This window comes from Terrapene carolina, unplaced genomic scaffold (assembly GCF_002925995.2).
Source record: "Terrapene carolina triunguis isolate 2854851 unplaced genomic scaffold, T_m_triunguis-2.0 Scaffold231, whole genome shotgun sequence".
Classification (NCBI taxonomy): Eukaryota; Metazoa; Chordata; order Testudines; family Emydidae; genus Terrapene; species Terrapene triunguis.
In genome coordinates, this window is record NW_020664582.1 from 10,537,791 (window position 1) to 10,553,144 (window position 15,354).

Here is a 15,354-nt window from a genome sequence, read left to right on the forward strand (position 1 = left end):
AAGATCTTTTTCTTACACAGACCACGGTAAATTTTGATGCAAGCTATGTTAAAACTTGTTACGTTTTATATTACCTCACATTTCAGAAGGCTTTGAGGGGGCACTGACGGACCCCTGTATTCCCCTGCTTCCCACACAGAATACAGGGAGAGTGTCCTTTGATACTGGGTAATGGGATTGCGCACAAACCATGTCAGAACCAAACAGTAAACTGCTACCACAACGTCGTCACTGTAGAGATTAAGCTCTAGATGGAAATCAGATCATTAAGTTCTACTAGGAAGGACGACTCCTCTTGGAAGTATGTCTAACAAGAAAAGCATTAAGCTTAAAGTTTTACATATAGCTTAACCACTGAATGACCAAATAAAATAAATATATCACATCAGCTGCTACTAAGATGTGTTCTCTTATTTCAGATTTACAAGTTAATTTGTTTATATAAATACACCACCCTTTGCGAGACAGGAGGCCAAAACAAACGTATTCTATTGATTTGGCAAATGTGTCATGACAAAAATCCCCAAGTTTAATTAATTCCCATTAATTACATAAGGTTCAGAAGATTCTGAATTGCAGCCTTATTATCTAGTATCCTTAGAGAAGATTTATTAAGCACACTTAAGTGATGTTATATAGATACACATTTCTGAAAGAGCCCTACAAAACTTTTCCCAAATGAGGTCACCAATTCAGGCACCACCAGACAGCAGAAAGAAAAACAGGTATAATTATACAACATAGAACGACACCGTCAGCTATTCAGTTAAGTGCCCTATTTCAGTTATCCAACTTCTGCCTTCTTAGGTCTGATGTGACCAATGCCAGCCCATGTTCTTAAACCTATGGTACTTCTAGACAACGTATGTAAATTTACAGTATACAATTTGGATTCACCATGCATGAATACTTTGTGTGTAACATTTAATAAGCTCAATCTACATCCAGAATAATTTACATGAAAGGACAATATTTATTTAAACAGAGCTCAATGGATAACCATGGTATCTGAGTGCATCCAGAGGAAAAGGGGGTCAAATGTGACTTCAATCAACGGCACTCCCACACTTTTACTGTTTGATCTACACTGCCAGTAACCACATATGGTGCTGTCTTGTGGAAATCTGTGAGAAAGAGAAACTCATATTAAATGAATGCAACAATTTATAGCATTCCCCCTCCCCATCAAAAATATCTTTTCCCCCCAAAAGAGCACAACAATGCTATAAAAGTCAAGGATAAGGTCTTTGGGGCAGGGACCATCTTTTGTTGTGCTAGGCACTGTTCAAACAACAGAGTCAGGGCCCATGACTGGGGCTCCTAAACACTATTGCAACAGAAAACCATAATAAGTCTAAGAAGTGTTCCCTAGAGTATTGATGGTAGTCAGAATTACCAATGAAAGCGTTAAAACTCCCCAGCCCAGGATGTTATTGGAAGGGTGAAGTTAAAAGACCTTGCAACAGAATTTCAACAAAAAGCACACTCCAAATACTCTAAAAAGGGTGCAAATCTCAGCTTTTTTCTGGAGTTCTGCTACAGGGAACTATGTTCTGAATCTGAGCCACAGAGGTCCCCAATAAGATGAGTACTCCCTCCCCAGTGACTGTTCAGCTAGAAGAATGCTGGTGTTCTCAGTTCCCTCAAGGAAAAACTCTCCCCTTTCATACTGAAATGTTTGGATCTTATTAACATTTAAATCATAAGCTCTGTGGGGTGGGGGTGGGGTGGGGGGGAGTCTTGCTCTATTTTTTAGAAAGCGTTGTGTAAATGTATGGTTGTATGAAATTTGTAGCATAACTTAAGGTGTACAAAGTAGTTAGATTGCTATCAAATGGAAGTAGGCTCAGGTCTTGCATCCTCTGGCTACAAATTGAAAACACCGTTAAGTAACTTCATACAGATCAAAGTGTTTGACTTTGGACATCAGCATATACCATGTTTTTATTCCTGGAGCAGACAGATTTAGTACTGACCAGGAATGGATGTGTGTGTATTTCACAGGCTTTAAAAGGAGACTGCTTTTCAGGGGGATCTGAGAGGCATTATAAACCCTGTAATCAACTTCTGATCAGGTCAATTGGTGGACAATATGTTTTGGGAGGGCTAAGTGAAGACTTCATCATTGAAAAATTAAGAAACGGCAATCTTTAAAAAGCCGGTGCTATAAAATTTCAAATATATCTAACATGAACAACTTGATGTTATCTAACCCTCATCTTTTCTTTACTTCCCTATTGACTTTACTCCTTTTAGCAGTAATATCCCAGGGCATACAGAAAGCCTGCCTCAAGTGATAATTGTGATACACACAAATACTTAATGGCCTAAGTTTCAGGCCTATCACTACCTTCACACAGAGGGTTTAGAAGAAACTAAAAAATTCTAAAGACTACAGAAAAACCACCACAACTAGAGATAAGAGACTCCAATAAATCCAGCATTGTTCTTGTCTGGGTAGTATTTTAAACTTTTTGGAAAAAAAGATTGAAAAGCTAATAAAGCTAATTAGCACACAAGAGCGCGCATGAACACAAAGTAAAGTATTTAAAGGGACAGCTATTTTTAATATACTGTACCCACAATCCCCATCCACACATACTGGTAAAATGTTTCAGACTGACAACATTGAAAAGCTAAAGCTTTTCATCCACTTCACCAGCCTGCTTCAATCCGGATTTGAAGGGAACCTAAGTGGCTTGGAGACTAGAATATGTACACGTCTCTCTGGCTTGTGTGCTGAAACTCAATCAGTGCAGGTTTTAGATGCAATCATTAACCACTAAAAACTGGTTTGAGAATACTAAGTTAATGCCATCAAATATAAGTGGTTGACTAACCTTACAAAAGTCTTGAATAGCACAAGTCTTTTCTACCAGATTTTCTCCCTGTAATACTGTATTGCTGATGTACCTTAAAATTAAACAGTCTTTTGGAGCAGATTTTGTACATCTCTGATGGCAGCACTGCTTAGTGAACAGTGCATGAACTGCAAGTACAGAAGCAGTTCAGATGGGTGCAAAAAGGCCTTACATTTAAGCACACTTTATTACTGTTATTCCTTTGAGTACTGTATTTACAGTCTTCAGGGTGGATATTTCTGGCCTACAATACAAGGAGTACAAGTGCAGAAAGTTGGTAGTTTTGGTTCGGTGTTCTGCAGTAAGCATTGTAGAATACGTACCCAAAGAGGTAACAAAGTGTTCGTGCGCATTAAGGGTTTTCATACATCGTTTGTTCTTGTAGTCCCAGACACGGAGGGTCTTGTCATCGGCACAGCTCAAAATAAATTTTCCTCCAGAATGGAATAGAACACCACGTACCCAGTTATCATGGCCCACCTTATGAACAAGCAGACATAAGAAAGTTCTTACAGTCTCTCTAGATCTGCTTAAAGTATTTTAACGGTCTCTCATTAGCAAGGTGTTAATATGGAATAAAGCTATTTCTTCATCACAGAATGCTAGTCTATTTTCTTAAAACCCATCCAACATTCCTTGTCTGTCCTACAAAACAACAACAGCCCTAGTGTCTTCAGGGTTGGATATTTACACCAATTTTCATCCCAGCCTTGATAACAAGTGTTGTAACAGCAGCCCAAACACAGCAACACACTTGATTTCACTTTTGAATTTGCTGGGTCTCAAGACATTTATGTAGGGCAGAATTTAGACAAAACTGTAAACTTACAGTTTCAGAAGGTGAATCAAGATACCCAATGTTATACAACCACACAATAGTACTCCAGAACCTATGCTGCCTCCACCAAGAAGAGCATTGTATTTTATTTCTTAATGATCCTAACAAAAACCAAATATTGATGCTATTATGTTGTATATTTTGTTTTAATGTGTTTTATTTTGTTAGCTTCTGCAATGCTAGATACTTCTAAAGGAGGAGAGGTGGCCTTTATGTTTCAAATTCCCATTTAAGATCATTCATTCTGTTACTGACTAAGGTAATATTATGTCTGCAGTACAGAAAAAACCTTACAAGTGTCATAAGGCACATGCCAGTGCTAATATCCCACATCTTAATGGTCTTGTCTCTGGATCCAGACAGCAGGAAAGGCCCAGGCTTACCACTCTTCTTAGTCTATGGAAACAAGCAGACTTTTAGATTATGGTATTTTCCATGAAAGAAAAATATGCAGATACCTTTCAAATGACACCCCTAATTTGAGTGATATTTCTAATTACCAGTAAGTGGAAACTGACAAGGTTAAGGCTACTAAGCACATACTACCAAACTAAAATAAAAATCCTGATGAACTTTGTTATTAACATTAACAAAGAAAAGTACGAGCATTGAACTATTATATGAATGCAGCAGCAAGAAATATAACAAAGTCCCCACCCACCCACCCCCAAACGACCCAAACTAAGTTTTCATTTAGGAGACTTAATAATGGTGCCCTTCTCAACTTAGTAAGATTGAGCCTTCTCATTTAACATGCTGGTGGATAACTTCGGCTCAAATTCCAGAAGCAGTCCAATAATTAAATAGCAAAAAGGGAATCCAAACATGTTCAATGGGAACATTAGACTATCAAGACATACTATGTGAAGATTCAGAATACAGGAAGGGTATTACTCTCTCAATTAACTGATTATTTGGAAATCCTTACTCTGTGTGACTTTGTTTCCATTAGCCCCAATCCCAAATATCAATGCAATATTCAGTTGTTAGTTGCACAGCTGAAAGATTTCAGTCCTAATACACCCGCTTGCTTCTTTTTCAAACTAGACTGCTAACAGAATGTATGTAGTTAATGAATCCAGAAGAGGGCAGGAGAGAGCATTACTTTGGTAACTAATTTCCTCTTGCCATGGTAGTTAACATTTGGAAATTACTTCAAAAATTATAAGTACATTAAGTGTTTTTAAAAAGTGAATAAAATCATCTCAACTGACATTTGTCCCAAAACCTGTCATTCTGACAAGTTACTCTATAGTTTACATTGGTCTATTGCTTCTTTTATTTCACCTAAATAAAAAGGAACTTCCAACAGCTGCTGTCCACGCAGCAGAAGTCACATTTTATGTCACCCTTAGAAGTGATTTGCACAAACTCTGAACAAACCTCTTACTGATGAGTTACCTCTAAAGACTTTGGGCACATGGGGGGGGGGGGGGGGGGGAGAGAGAGTGTGAATCTTGTGTACTAGGACATTCAAATCAAAGCTCAACTCAAATGAAGTCCCCACAAATCCTTTAGTAGGCAGCCTGCCTCTTCATTCCAGAATAGTTTTCCCTACCACTTCTCAATGCCCTTTAGGTGATTAAAGGAACTGAATCAATGACAAAAACGTACCATCTCTTTTCATGTTCCTTGCAGGTTGAGAAATGGGGCTTCTTAAAATCAGAGCATCTCACCCTTCTCCCCAAAAGCAGAAGAAACTTGCCACTCCTGCCTCCCCCCCCCCCCCCCCCCCCCCCCCGACCTCCTGATAGTAAGTTCACAGGTAGCTCCTGAATTTACACAAAAAGGTCAATAGAAAGGACACTAGAACCTGGGAGTTCAGGAAGTGACACTGATAGGAACAATACCCCAAATGTGTTGTCATCTATCCCTTGCACCCAAATATTATAAAAAACGTTTAATGATTGGGCATTTACTTTTAATTCTCCAAAACCTTTACAGTTGTCTTTGTACCGTATTTGCATTGAACAGGAAGGAAAGAGCTGTACTGTATTTATGCTTACCTCGGATCCTGTAGCTTCTGATATGGTGGAGTATGAGCTCTCAGGAGCCCAAGAAATGCATTCTACCACATGCTCATGTTCTCGAAGCTCAGCTTTGCATTCCTTTGTTGCTACCACCCAAACACGCACTGTCTGGTCATTAGAACAGCTGGCAATCAGGGTGCCATCCTGATTAGGTCGCACCATGCGCACCCATTCTCTGTGCCCCGTGAAAGTCTTCACACAATAACTGCCAAACATAAAGGCAAGTAATGAATCAGTCCAAGCATGTTGCTATAAAAATCTGGTGGAGGTAGCTTTATGGTTTAGGGACACGGGGGCTATTGTTGAAGTGGCTATGACTATAAGGTGGTCTACTGATGAACTGAATCATCAACATGCTGGCTAAGCAAGATGGAAAAGGCTCTAGAAGAGTTAAAATTCACGGACAGAAAGGTCACTAGATTAGAAAGAAAAGACAGCTAAAATAAGCAGATAGGGAAGGAAGGAAGGAAGGAAATATGAAGGTAGTAAAACAGCAGGCCTAGAGAAAAACTAGCGCTGAGAAAATTAATCTGGGTAAAAAACAAGGCTTTTTAAAAAGACATCTGGGGAAATCTAGAGACAATACAGAAATACTTATTTGTGTGTTCAGAGCATACGGTGGGAGGGAAGAGAAGGGAGAAGCGAAGACTTATGGGAGGGTGTTACATACTGAGGAATGACAGTACAAAGATGGGAAGAGGCTTTTGTCCACACCAAGAATGGCACACCTCTCTGGTAGCTATAAAGGTACAGTCATTGTGGCTCAAAACTATATAGTAATCTATTGATTATATTTCTGTAGTAGCCCACAAGCTCACAAGGAGGGGAATCAATATGTGGTTACTGGATCTTTGGGGCCCAGTCACTTAGGAAAAATCCTTTAGCAGCCAGTCTCAAGGCACAGAAGCCAAAGGGTATGTTTTGATGACATTCAAGCTATATATGGTACACTTCTTACAAAGGGTACATAGTGTTTCCTTTCGGTATGGATGCTTTTTAACCAGAACTATACTTACCCTGTTTGAACTTCCCACATTTTGATGGTTTTATCCCTTGAGGCAGAGACTATGTGATCTCCGTTGGGCATGATGGCTACTGAAGAAACATTATGATCATGACCTAAAAACAAATCAAGCTTGTATTAAGTGGTGCTCTGACATATAGTATTACAATGCATAAGCAATCCAATGTTCAATTCTCTGGAGAAATTAAACTACGACGTACTACACATTTTATGGGAGAATCTTAATACGGAAGCTTATGGGGGTATTTTATGAGCTAAGTAATATTTCAATGCATCTGCACTAGCATGTCAAGTGTTTGTGTGGCAGTGTTTGGGCATTAAAATATTAGCCTCACTCCCTTTTGCAATTACTTTTACATACATGGTATGCATTACAGGGTAACCACTGTTTACAATAAATTCTGCAAATATGACACAGCAATACCATGTTTCTTGGAAAGAAAACTTTGAAGGAAAATAACTCAGGTTTTCACCAAGTGGGCAAGAACAAGACCTAAATGAAAATCCTCATTCAGGGGCTTAACACAATTTTAAAGATTAAACATTTCAAGAGTGCCTCATTGTAGGCATTAGTTATAGTACAATAACTGCATCATTGAGAGCAACATAACTGATGGTCTCTCCTCCTATTATCTAGTGACTTAAGGAATGGGATCAGGATGGGTCAGAAAAAAATCAGTTCTGGTCCTTGCTCTTCCAGATTCACGGTGACCTTGGATATGTAGTTTCACCACTTGGCTTCATTTATCCCATCCATAAGAGAGGATACTACCATCCATCCCACGGGTGTTGAGGATTAATGAATGTGTTTTGGGTCAAGAGATAATATTTCAAACATCTGAATAAAAGCGTTAATGAATGGAAAGCATTAGTAAATTTTGCTGAAATAATTTTAACACAAATCTCATCTAGAAAAAGTGTGTGTATTGTTTTGACAAGTCCAATAAAATTTTTTTTGACCATATCAACAATTATATTTGTCCATTCATGTAGAGGTTCTTAAACATTTAAGATAAATGCAAAATAACTTAAAAAAAATACTGCCTCCAGTTAAGATGTTGGGGCAGAAGTTAATATTTCTAAAGCTTTGGGTACAATGATTTGAATAATCTCAGGGCAACAGTTTAAGAGTATTAATTTAAGCAACCTCCTGTGTAAATATGAAATTCTAGTATTCTCCAAAAATTAGGTTACTAACAAGGAGGTTTTAGTGGTATGCAAGACATTATGCATTTACCAGATATCTATGAATAAAACAGGAAGACTCACTGAAAAAAGTAAATCTTGCAGAATTTAAACTCCCACTAAAAAAAAATTAACCATTTCAGTAGATATCAAAAGAGTCAGAGGAATGCTAGTTTTTAGCAGATTTTCTGTACTTCATACTGCTCCATCAAAGTGATATCCATTTCAATGGTCATTTTAAAAAAGGAAAAAGGAAAAAAGTTCAAACAATGAAATTATGAAGTATGGAGTGAAGCCATTTCACCCATACCCATGTTAACTGAAAGAACATGGTTTACAAAAAACAAATACCCTATATGCTGGACATATGTACAGAGGTTCTGAAATACTGCAGTAACCAAGGATTGTTAGCACAGCAAGGAAAAAAAAAAAAGAGGCAATAACACAGATGACATGTACTTTCTGTGGCACACTTAAGGTGAATACAGCCCCCATTCACCTACTGCTGAATGACTCAGTGATGCTTAAAGAGCAGCAGATGCTTCACTGAAGACTCTGGGCACGAGAACATAAGAACGGTCATACTGGGTCAGACCAAAGGTCCATCTAGCCCAGTATCCCGTCTTCCGACAGTGGCCAATGCCAGGTGCCCCAGAGGGAATGAACAGGGAATCATCAAGTGATCCATCCCCCGTCGCCCATTCCCAGCTTCTGGCAAACAGAGGCTAGGGAAAACATTCCTGCCTAATAGTCAATGATGGACCTATCCTCCATGAACTTATTTAGTTCTTTTTTAGTTATAGTCTTGGCCTTCACAACATCCTCTGGCAAGGCGTTCCACAGGTTGACTATGCGTTGTGTGAAAAAAATACTTCAGTTTGTTTTAAACTTGCTGCCTATTAATTTCATTTGGTGACCCCTAGTTCTCGTATCCCTCCTTACTTGTCTTTTTTCCAAGCTGAAAAGTCCCAGTTTTATTAATCTCTCCTCACATGGCAGCCGTTCCATACCCCTAATCATTTTTGTTGCCCTTTTCTGAACCTTTTCCAATTCCAATACATCTTTTCTGAGATGGGATGACCACATCTGCACACAGTATTCAAGATGTGGGCGTACCATGGATTTATATAGAGGCAATATGATATTTTTTCGTCTTATTATCTATCCCTTTCTTAATGATTCCCAACGTCCTGTTCGCTTTTTTGACTGCCGCTGCACACTGAGTAGATGTTTTCAGAGAACTATCTACAATGACTCCAACATCTCTTTCTTGAATGGTAACAGCTAATAGACCCCATCATTTTATATGTCCAGTTGGGATTATGTTTTCCAATGTGCATTACTTTGCATTTATCAACATTGAATTTCATCTACCATTTTGTTGCCGTCACTCAGATTTGAGAGATCCTTTGTAGCTCTTGGCAATCTGCCTGGGACTTAACTATCTTGAATAGTTTTCTATATCTGCAAAATTTTGCCACCTCACTGTTTACCCCTTTTTCCAGATCATTTATGAATATGTTAAATAGGACTGGGCCCAGTATAGACCCCTGGGGGGACACCACTATTTACCTCTCCATTCTGAAAACGGATCATTTATTCCTAACCTTTGTTTCCTATCTTTTAACCAGTTACCAATCCATGAGAGGACCTTCCCTCTTATCCCATGACTGTTTACTTAAGAACCTTTGGTGAGGGACCTTGTCAAAGGCTTTCTGAAAATCTAAATAAGTTATATCCACTGGATCCCCCTTGTCTACATGCTTGTTGGCCCCCTCAAAGGATTCTAGTAGATTGGTGAGGCACGATTTCCCTTTACAAAAACCATGTTGACTCTTCCCCTAATTATGGTCATCTGTGTGTCTGAATTTTGTTCTTTACTATAGTTTCAACCAGTTTACTCTGTACTGAAGTCAGGCTTACCGGCCTGTAATTGCCAGGATCACCTCTGGAGCCCTTTTTAAAGACAGCAGGTGGGCAGTTAATTCTCTCTTCTCTTGTTATTTAGTAGACTTTTCAATACAAACTTTGTTTCTTTAAAAAAAGATTATCAAATCCTGCTGATCACTCATTTCTAATACAAATTAACTATATCACAAAACAATTATCTTGAGATGATGCAGCGGCATATGAATACTTTTGTTCAGAACTTTCTGAAGACTGCAGGGGTGGCCTTCATATCCTCCATCCCACACCCACAACCCATCACCTCCACCATGTGCCTTTGTAACCTTGAATTTGGTGAGCCTGGAGGTTTTTCACTTTCCTCTGCACCATGGGGCACAGATCACTTAGTTTAAACCCATATGTAAAGAGTGAATTCTCTGTAACTTGAAGTCTTTAAATCATGATTTGAGGACTTCAGTAACTTAGCTTAGGGTCTATTACAGGAGTGGGTGGGTGAGGTTCTGTGGCCTGCAGTGTGCAGGAGGATCATGATGGTCCCTTCTGAGCCATGCTATGGCTCCTGAAATTCTGACAGATTGGGAATGTGTTCATCCAACGTTGTACAAGGAACCCACAATTTACATACACAATTTATAGACCAAGAGCGGAAAGCATGTTAATTCAAAACAAGAAAATTTGGAACAAGAGATTCCCATAAAAGGTAGATTCGATATACCAAGCAAAATAGCAAAAACCACTTTTATTCTTCCCACATGTACCTCGCTATGTTTTATACCCCCATTCTCTTGTGGGATGGTCCCATTTTCTATTGAACTCTGGACACAGCAAGTACTAAAGCCATCCATCTGCTGTTTCACTGAAACCACCACTACAGATATTTTATTTCCAGTACAGTCTCACACACAGCAGATTAGAGTTGCATTTTCAATTAGCGATGGGACATAATACACAGTTATGTACAAGGCACTCCAAAGGTTAAAGAGAACTCTTTTTGGTATTCTGATTATATATCCGTTCTCACACCAGTAGTTTTCTGGATCAACAAAATAAAAAAAAATTGATTTCTCTTCATCTTATAGATCACTAAGTCAGTCTCCTTACCATGCATGGTTCTGATGCAATCAAAGCCCTGGAAATCCCATAGTTTAATGGTCATATCAGCAGAACAGGAGGCCAAGAGTTTGCCACTGTGGTCAAAAGATATATCCTGCACAGAGTCTGTATGTCCCTTAAGGGTTCGTTCAAAATCGCCTGTCTCATAATCCCACACCTGACAAGTGAACAGAAAATTCGTTAACACCAGCTTATCACTCTTCATGTTCTTCAGCTTTACATTTGCACCCCACAGGCTAGTCTGGCACCTTGTTCAATAATTAACTTGAGCAGGAGACAAAGGAAGACTGTCCTAGAAAAGCCAAGCAGAGGAGGAAAATAAGATGTGCTATATTTATATGGTTTAGTTACTTTTAAGTTAATTATATTTAAATAATAGGTGCACTTCCCAGATTTCAAAATAAATTAATGTAAATGGTCTCCTCTACAATGTGAATAGGAAAAGAGTTTGCTGCATCCCTGAAAAGTCTTGATACAATTTACCTTTTAAAAAAAAAAAAAAAAAAAAAAAAAAAAAAAAAAAGGAAGATCACACAAGCGAGTAAAATTTTAATTAGGTAGAAGAGTATATACATACACATATATATATATACACATATATATATACACACACACACACACACACACACACACACACACACACACACGCAGAGCCCTCTTCTCTTCCACCCGTTCCCACCCACTTCCACAAACCCTTTCCAGTGTTCTTCCCTTACAACCTATCCCTTTCTAAGCATCAGTGTGCCGCTAGTAATTATGTGATGCTAAAGAGCCATATGGTCAACACTACTGGAAAACAGTATATGAACTCTGCAATATGCAGCATTTCGGTCAGGTTAGGGAAGAAGATCTGAGGTCACTTCCAAAATTTAATATTAAGTAAATAGACTCTTGCATCAGCCAGGACACTAGTCAATAGAAATATGAAACACGTCTGTGGTAAATATGGAGCTAATTAAGAGGTGAAAATGAAGTATTCACACTATTACTTGCCAATACTCTAATAATTAACCATGAACATAAACCTACTTCACTCTAAAAGAAACAAGCTACTACAGATGTTAATTTCTTTAATGCCACTGGCCTCATCACAATCCAACTGAGGATTAACTAAATTAAGAGTTTCACTTTATAACATTTAGAAGCATGAAAACATCTGTGATTCTAAAATCATTAGCCTTATTTAATACTGCAAATAAAATGAGAGGCGATTCTGGTCACAGCTATTGTAAGGATTCATTTCTGATGTGATCTGGTTTCTAAGATGGCAACGCATAATTAAAATAGCCATGGTTTATGCTGGACCTACAAAATGTATGGTTTGTAATCTGTCTAGCTCTCCACCATCACTTCAGCATTACTCGATGTGTTAACAAGTGATAATGCCGGTTTAGAAAAATGACAGATGGTACTAAATAGTTTGAATTAAAGAACAGCACCCACCAGATAAATTTCTTCTAATAGAAGAGAGTGAAGGATACAGAAGAGTTTATTGGGAAAAAAAAAAGTTTCCAGTAACATTTAGCAAAGGCATGTAAGAATGCCACTAAATAGTTTTAGCTGACCTTGTTAGAGAAATAATTCCCTCCCCCCACAGGAACGGCATGCCTTAGAGCCTGGAATTGTAGGCTCTGCTAGAAGACGGGACATTTTGGGGGGGGGGGGGGGGAATGCGCTGATATAGTGGTAATAAGCTAAATGAAACAGTAACAAGTACACCTACCATTACCTATCTACCAGACTAATTAATTATTACAGAGGGACAGACACTATGCTGTTCTGACTCACTGCCTAAGGTGGTTCAAAGGAACCGAGTGGCAGTTGGGGGTCGTTGTGCACTTTATGCCCGGGGGGGGCGGGGGGGAGGAGTGTCGTGAGGGCATGCAGGGTGCATATACAACCCCTGCAGACACTGCTGGTGAAAATGTTCTAAACTCCTGTGCTGGGGCAAATGGACACCATAAGTAGAAATCTACACATGCAATAACTCGAAGAATGACATTATAATTGATTAAAAGTTGATGCAAAATGATTTCAATTTAATCTTCGTTGTATCCTCCATCACGACTGGATGCTCAATATTTCCTTATAATATTTGTTACCCAAAAACTCTTGAAGTCAGTATGACACTTTCAACCATTTCCAAAGCAGCATCAGCTCCTTGGTAGTTTTCATGCAAGCATAAATTTGAATTAATCCCCAAGCAAATGCTCAAGGAGAAGGTCCTCACGGACTGTAGCCAAGTGGAAGTACTCGTTTTCATTCCATGAATAAATCAGTTACACAAATATTTCTTTATAATTAGGCAACTAAATGGACAAAGCACATGGCTACCACAAGAGTCCCCTATGGGTGGATTAACATCTGCAACAAGGGCTACAAAGATCTTAATAAAAATCATATTAGAAGTACTGGAAGACTAAACCTGTTCTCTCTCTCTCTCTCTCTCTCTCTCACACACACACACCCACACCCATTTCCCAAGAATGTTTTTAGGAGACTATTTTGAAAACCAGCATCAACTGGTGGCTGAGTATTACATAAGTAGAAGATATCAATCCTTTACACTAAAAAGTAGTAGGGGAGGGAGAGAGGGAACATTAAAGTTTGGTGTTTATTTAAAATTTTAGCCTGCAAAGAAGTCATTCTTTGATGAATCTTCTGAGATAGTCTTTTCTCTCTCTCTTTCTCAACATCTCATTACTCTTAACCCAATCAAACACTTCTATATTCCACATCAACTGCCTTAATCTTTAGCTACTCTCCTTCCACAAGAGTGTTTATCCTTTAATCTTCTGCCCAGTCCCTAAATCCATACTTGTGGTCTCAACAGCTTTCAAATATTTCTTCTGACCCAAGATAAACCTCCAAAGACGACTTGAAGGCATCAGACTAAAATCTGCTGAATACCACCACACAACAGACTATGATCAATCTCTTAAATTATAAGGGGACTATGAAAGTAGGTAAATCTCGGATCAGGATTGCATGTGTGTAGGTGGCATATATCCCTCATTATCTCAAACTGATTTGCTTAGCCCATCGTATAACTGTCTATAGAAGCATTTACCTTTATTGTGGCATCCTCTGAAGCAGAGACCATAACACTGAAAACTGGGTGGAAAATTACTCGTGTGACAGGACTCCTATGTCCACTCAATGCATATTTCTCTGGAGGACGAGGGATCCATTCTTTAGGGTCTCGTTTCTGACCAAGAGGTCCACCTGATGTGAATTCTTCCTTTGCTTCATTTAGCTTAGATTCTAATTCCATCACCTGAGAGTTATGGGGTTTAAAAAAAGATCAATTGTTGCTACAATCTTCTACAGCAAGATTTAGCTAATCTGCCCTGGTCATTAACAAAACTAAATTTTCCAAATGGCTTTGGATCTAGAATATTTTGCTTCTCTCTTAGGTGGAGAGCAAGTTACTGACCTCCAGTAGCTCTGACCATCCCTAAAATACAATGGAACAAGTTTCCTTGTAAAAGAGTCTGAGTAATACTTGATTTGAACCCAAAATTTTCCCCAGAGCTTTTATGTGACAAGGGGACTAATATGCAAAGTCATTTAGATCTACCATACTGGAAAGTTCACTACTTCAAACTGGTTGAAAGTAACTTTTCAAGTTACTGAATTTTGTGAACAGTCTTTTGGCAAAAGGTAATTTTGTCAGAGGTAATTTTACTACTAAAAATGCTTACACACCCCAAGGACCACTGGTCAAAGACAATTTTGGGATTTACATATCAAGTGTGTATACAGGATATCCAAGGGCAAAAAAATATTAAAAGCTCAGTAAAATCCTGCAACGTTTACCACTACATTTGGTAGCCTCTGCTGTTAACTTGCTATGATTTTTGATACTTTTAATACACTATATACCTATGGATGCTCTATTAAGCACATACAGTTTTGTATTGTGTGTTTGTATTAGAGTAAGAGCCACTTACTCTAATGCATCAGAACTAAAGGCTTCACTGCAAAGGAAGAGATAAAGAGGACTAGCAGCAGAGCTTTTGCCTTCTTCCCTGCTAAGGAAGCTTTTTGGGGACAACTACTCAGACTTTGCATTTCCAAAAAGCCTTGGGGCACTCTTTCCTTCTCACCATCTTCACAAAGTGCAACAGAAATCCATGAGATGAAGCAAAGAGTCAGATATCAGAGAAGTCACTATAGAAGAAGAGTTAATATTTTTGCTGGAGATGAAGTGGATAGTAGAAAACACATTTCAAGGCTAAATATTCTGCTTGTTGGATACTGTTACCTTCCCTGTTCCGCCCTCCAAAAATACTTTTAGGAGGGCATTTAATAAGCCCACACTTCCTTTGAATGCATATAACAGTTTCTCTTCAATTTCAGTCCACCGAATACTGTTGTTAATTTGCTTTAAAA

At 38.6% G+C, this 15,354-nt stretch overlaps 1 protein-coding gene across 1 annotated transcript in view; it reads right to left on the reverse strand.

Annotated features, from left to right (window-relative positions):
* Nucleotides 1-508: 508 nt before the first annotated feature.
* The window catches only part of PAFAH1B1 (platelet activating factor acetylhydrolase 1b regulatory subunit 1), a 55,643-nt gene continuing 40,797 nt past the window's right edge, over nucleotides 509-15,354 (reverse strand). Inside the window, exons 5-11 of the mRNA XM_024195447.3 lie at nucleotides 14,030-14,236; nucleotides 10,948-11,116; nucleotides 6,746-6,848; nucleotides 5,706-5,934; nucleotides 3,994-4,095; nucleotides 3,185-3,341; nucleotides 509-1,124 (exon numbers count right to left, since the gene is read on the reverse strand). Of these exons, the coding sequence (XP_024051215.1) occupies nucleotides 1,051-1,124; nucleotides 3,185-3,341; nucleotides 3,994-4,095; nucleotides 5,706-5,934; nucleotides 6,746-6,848; nucleotides 10,948-11,116; nucleotides 14,030-14,236 (1,041 nt within the window). The 3' untranslated portion in view covers nucleotides 509-1,050. The remainder of the gene's footprint in view (nucleotides 1,125-3,184; nucleotides 3,342-3,993; nucleotides 4,096-5,705; nucleotides 5,935-6,745; nucleotides 6,849-10,947; nucleotides 11,117-14,029; nucleotides 14,237-15,354) is intronic.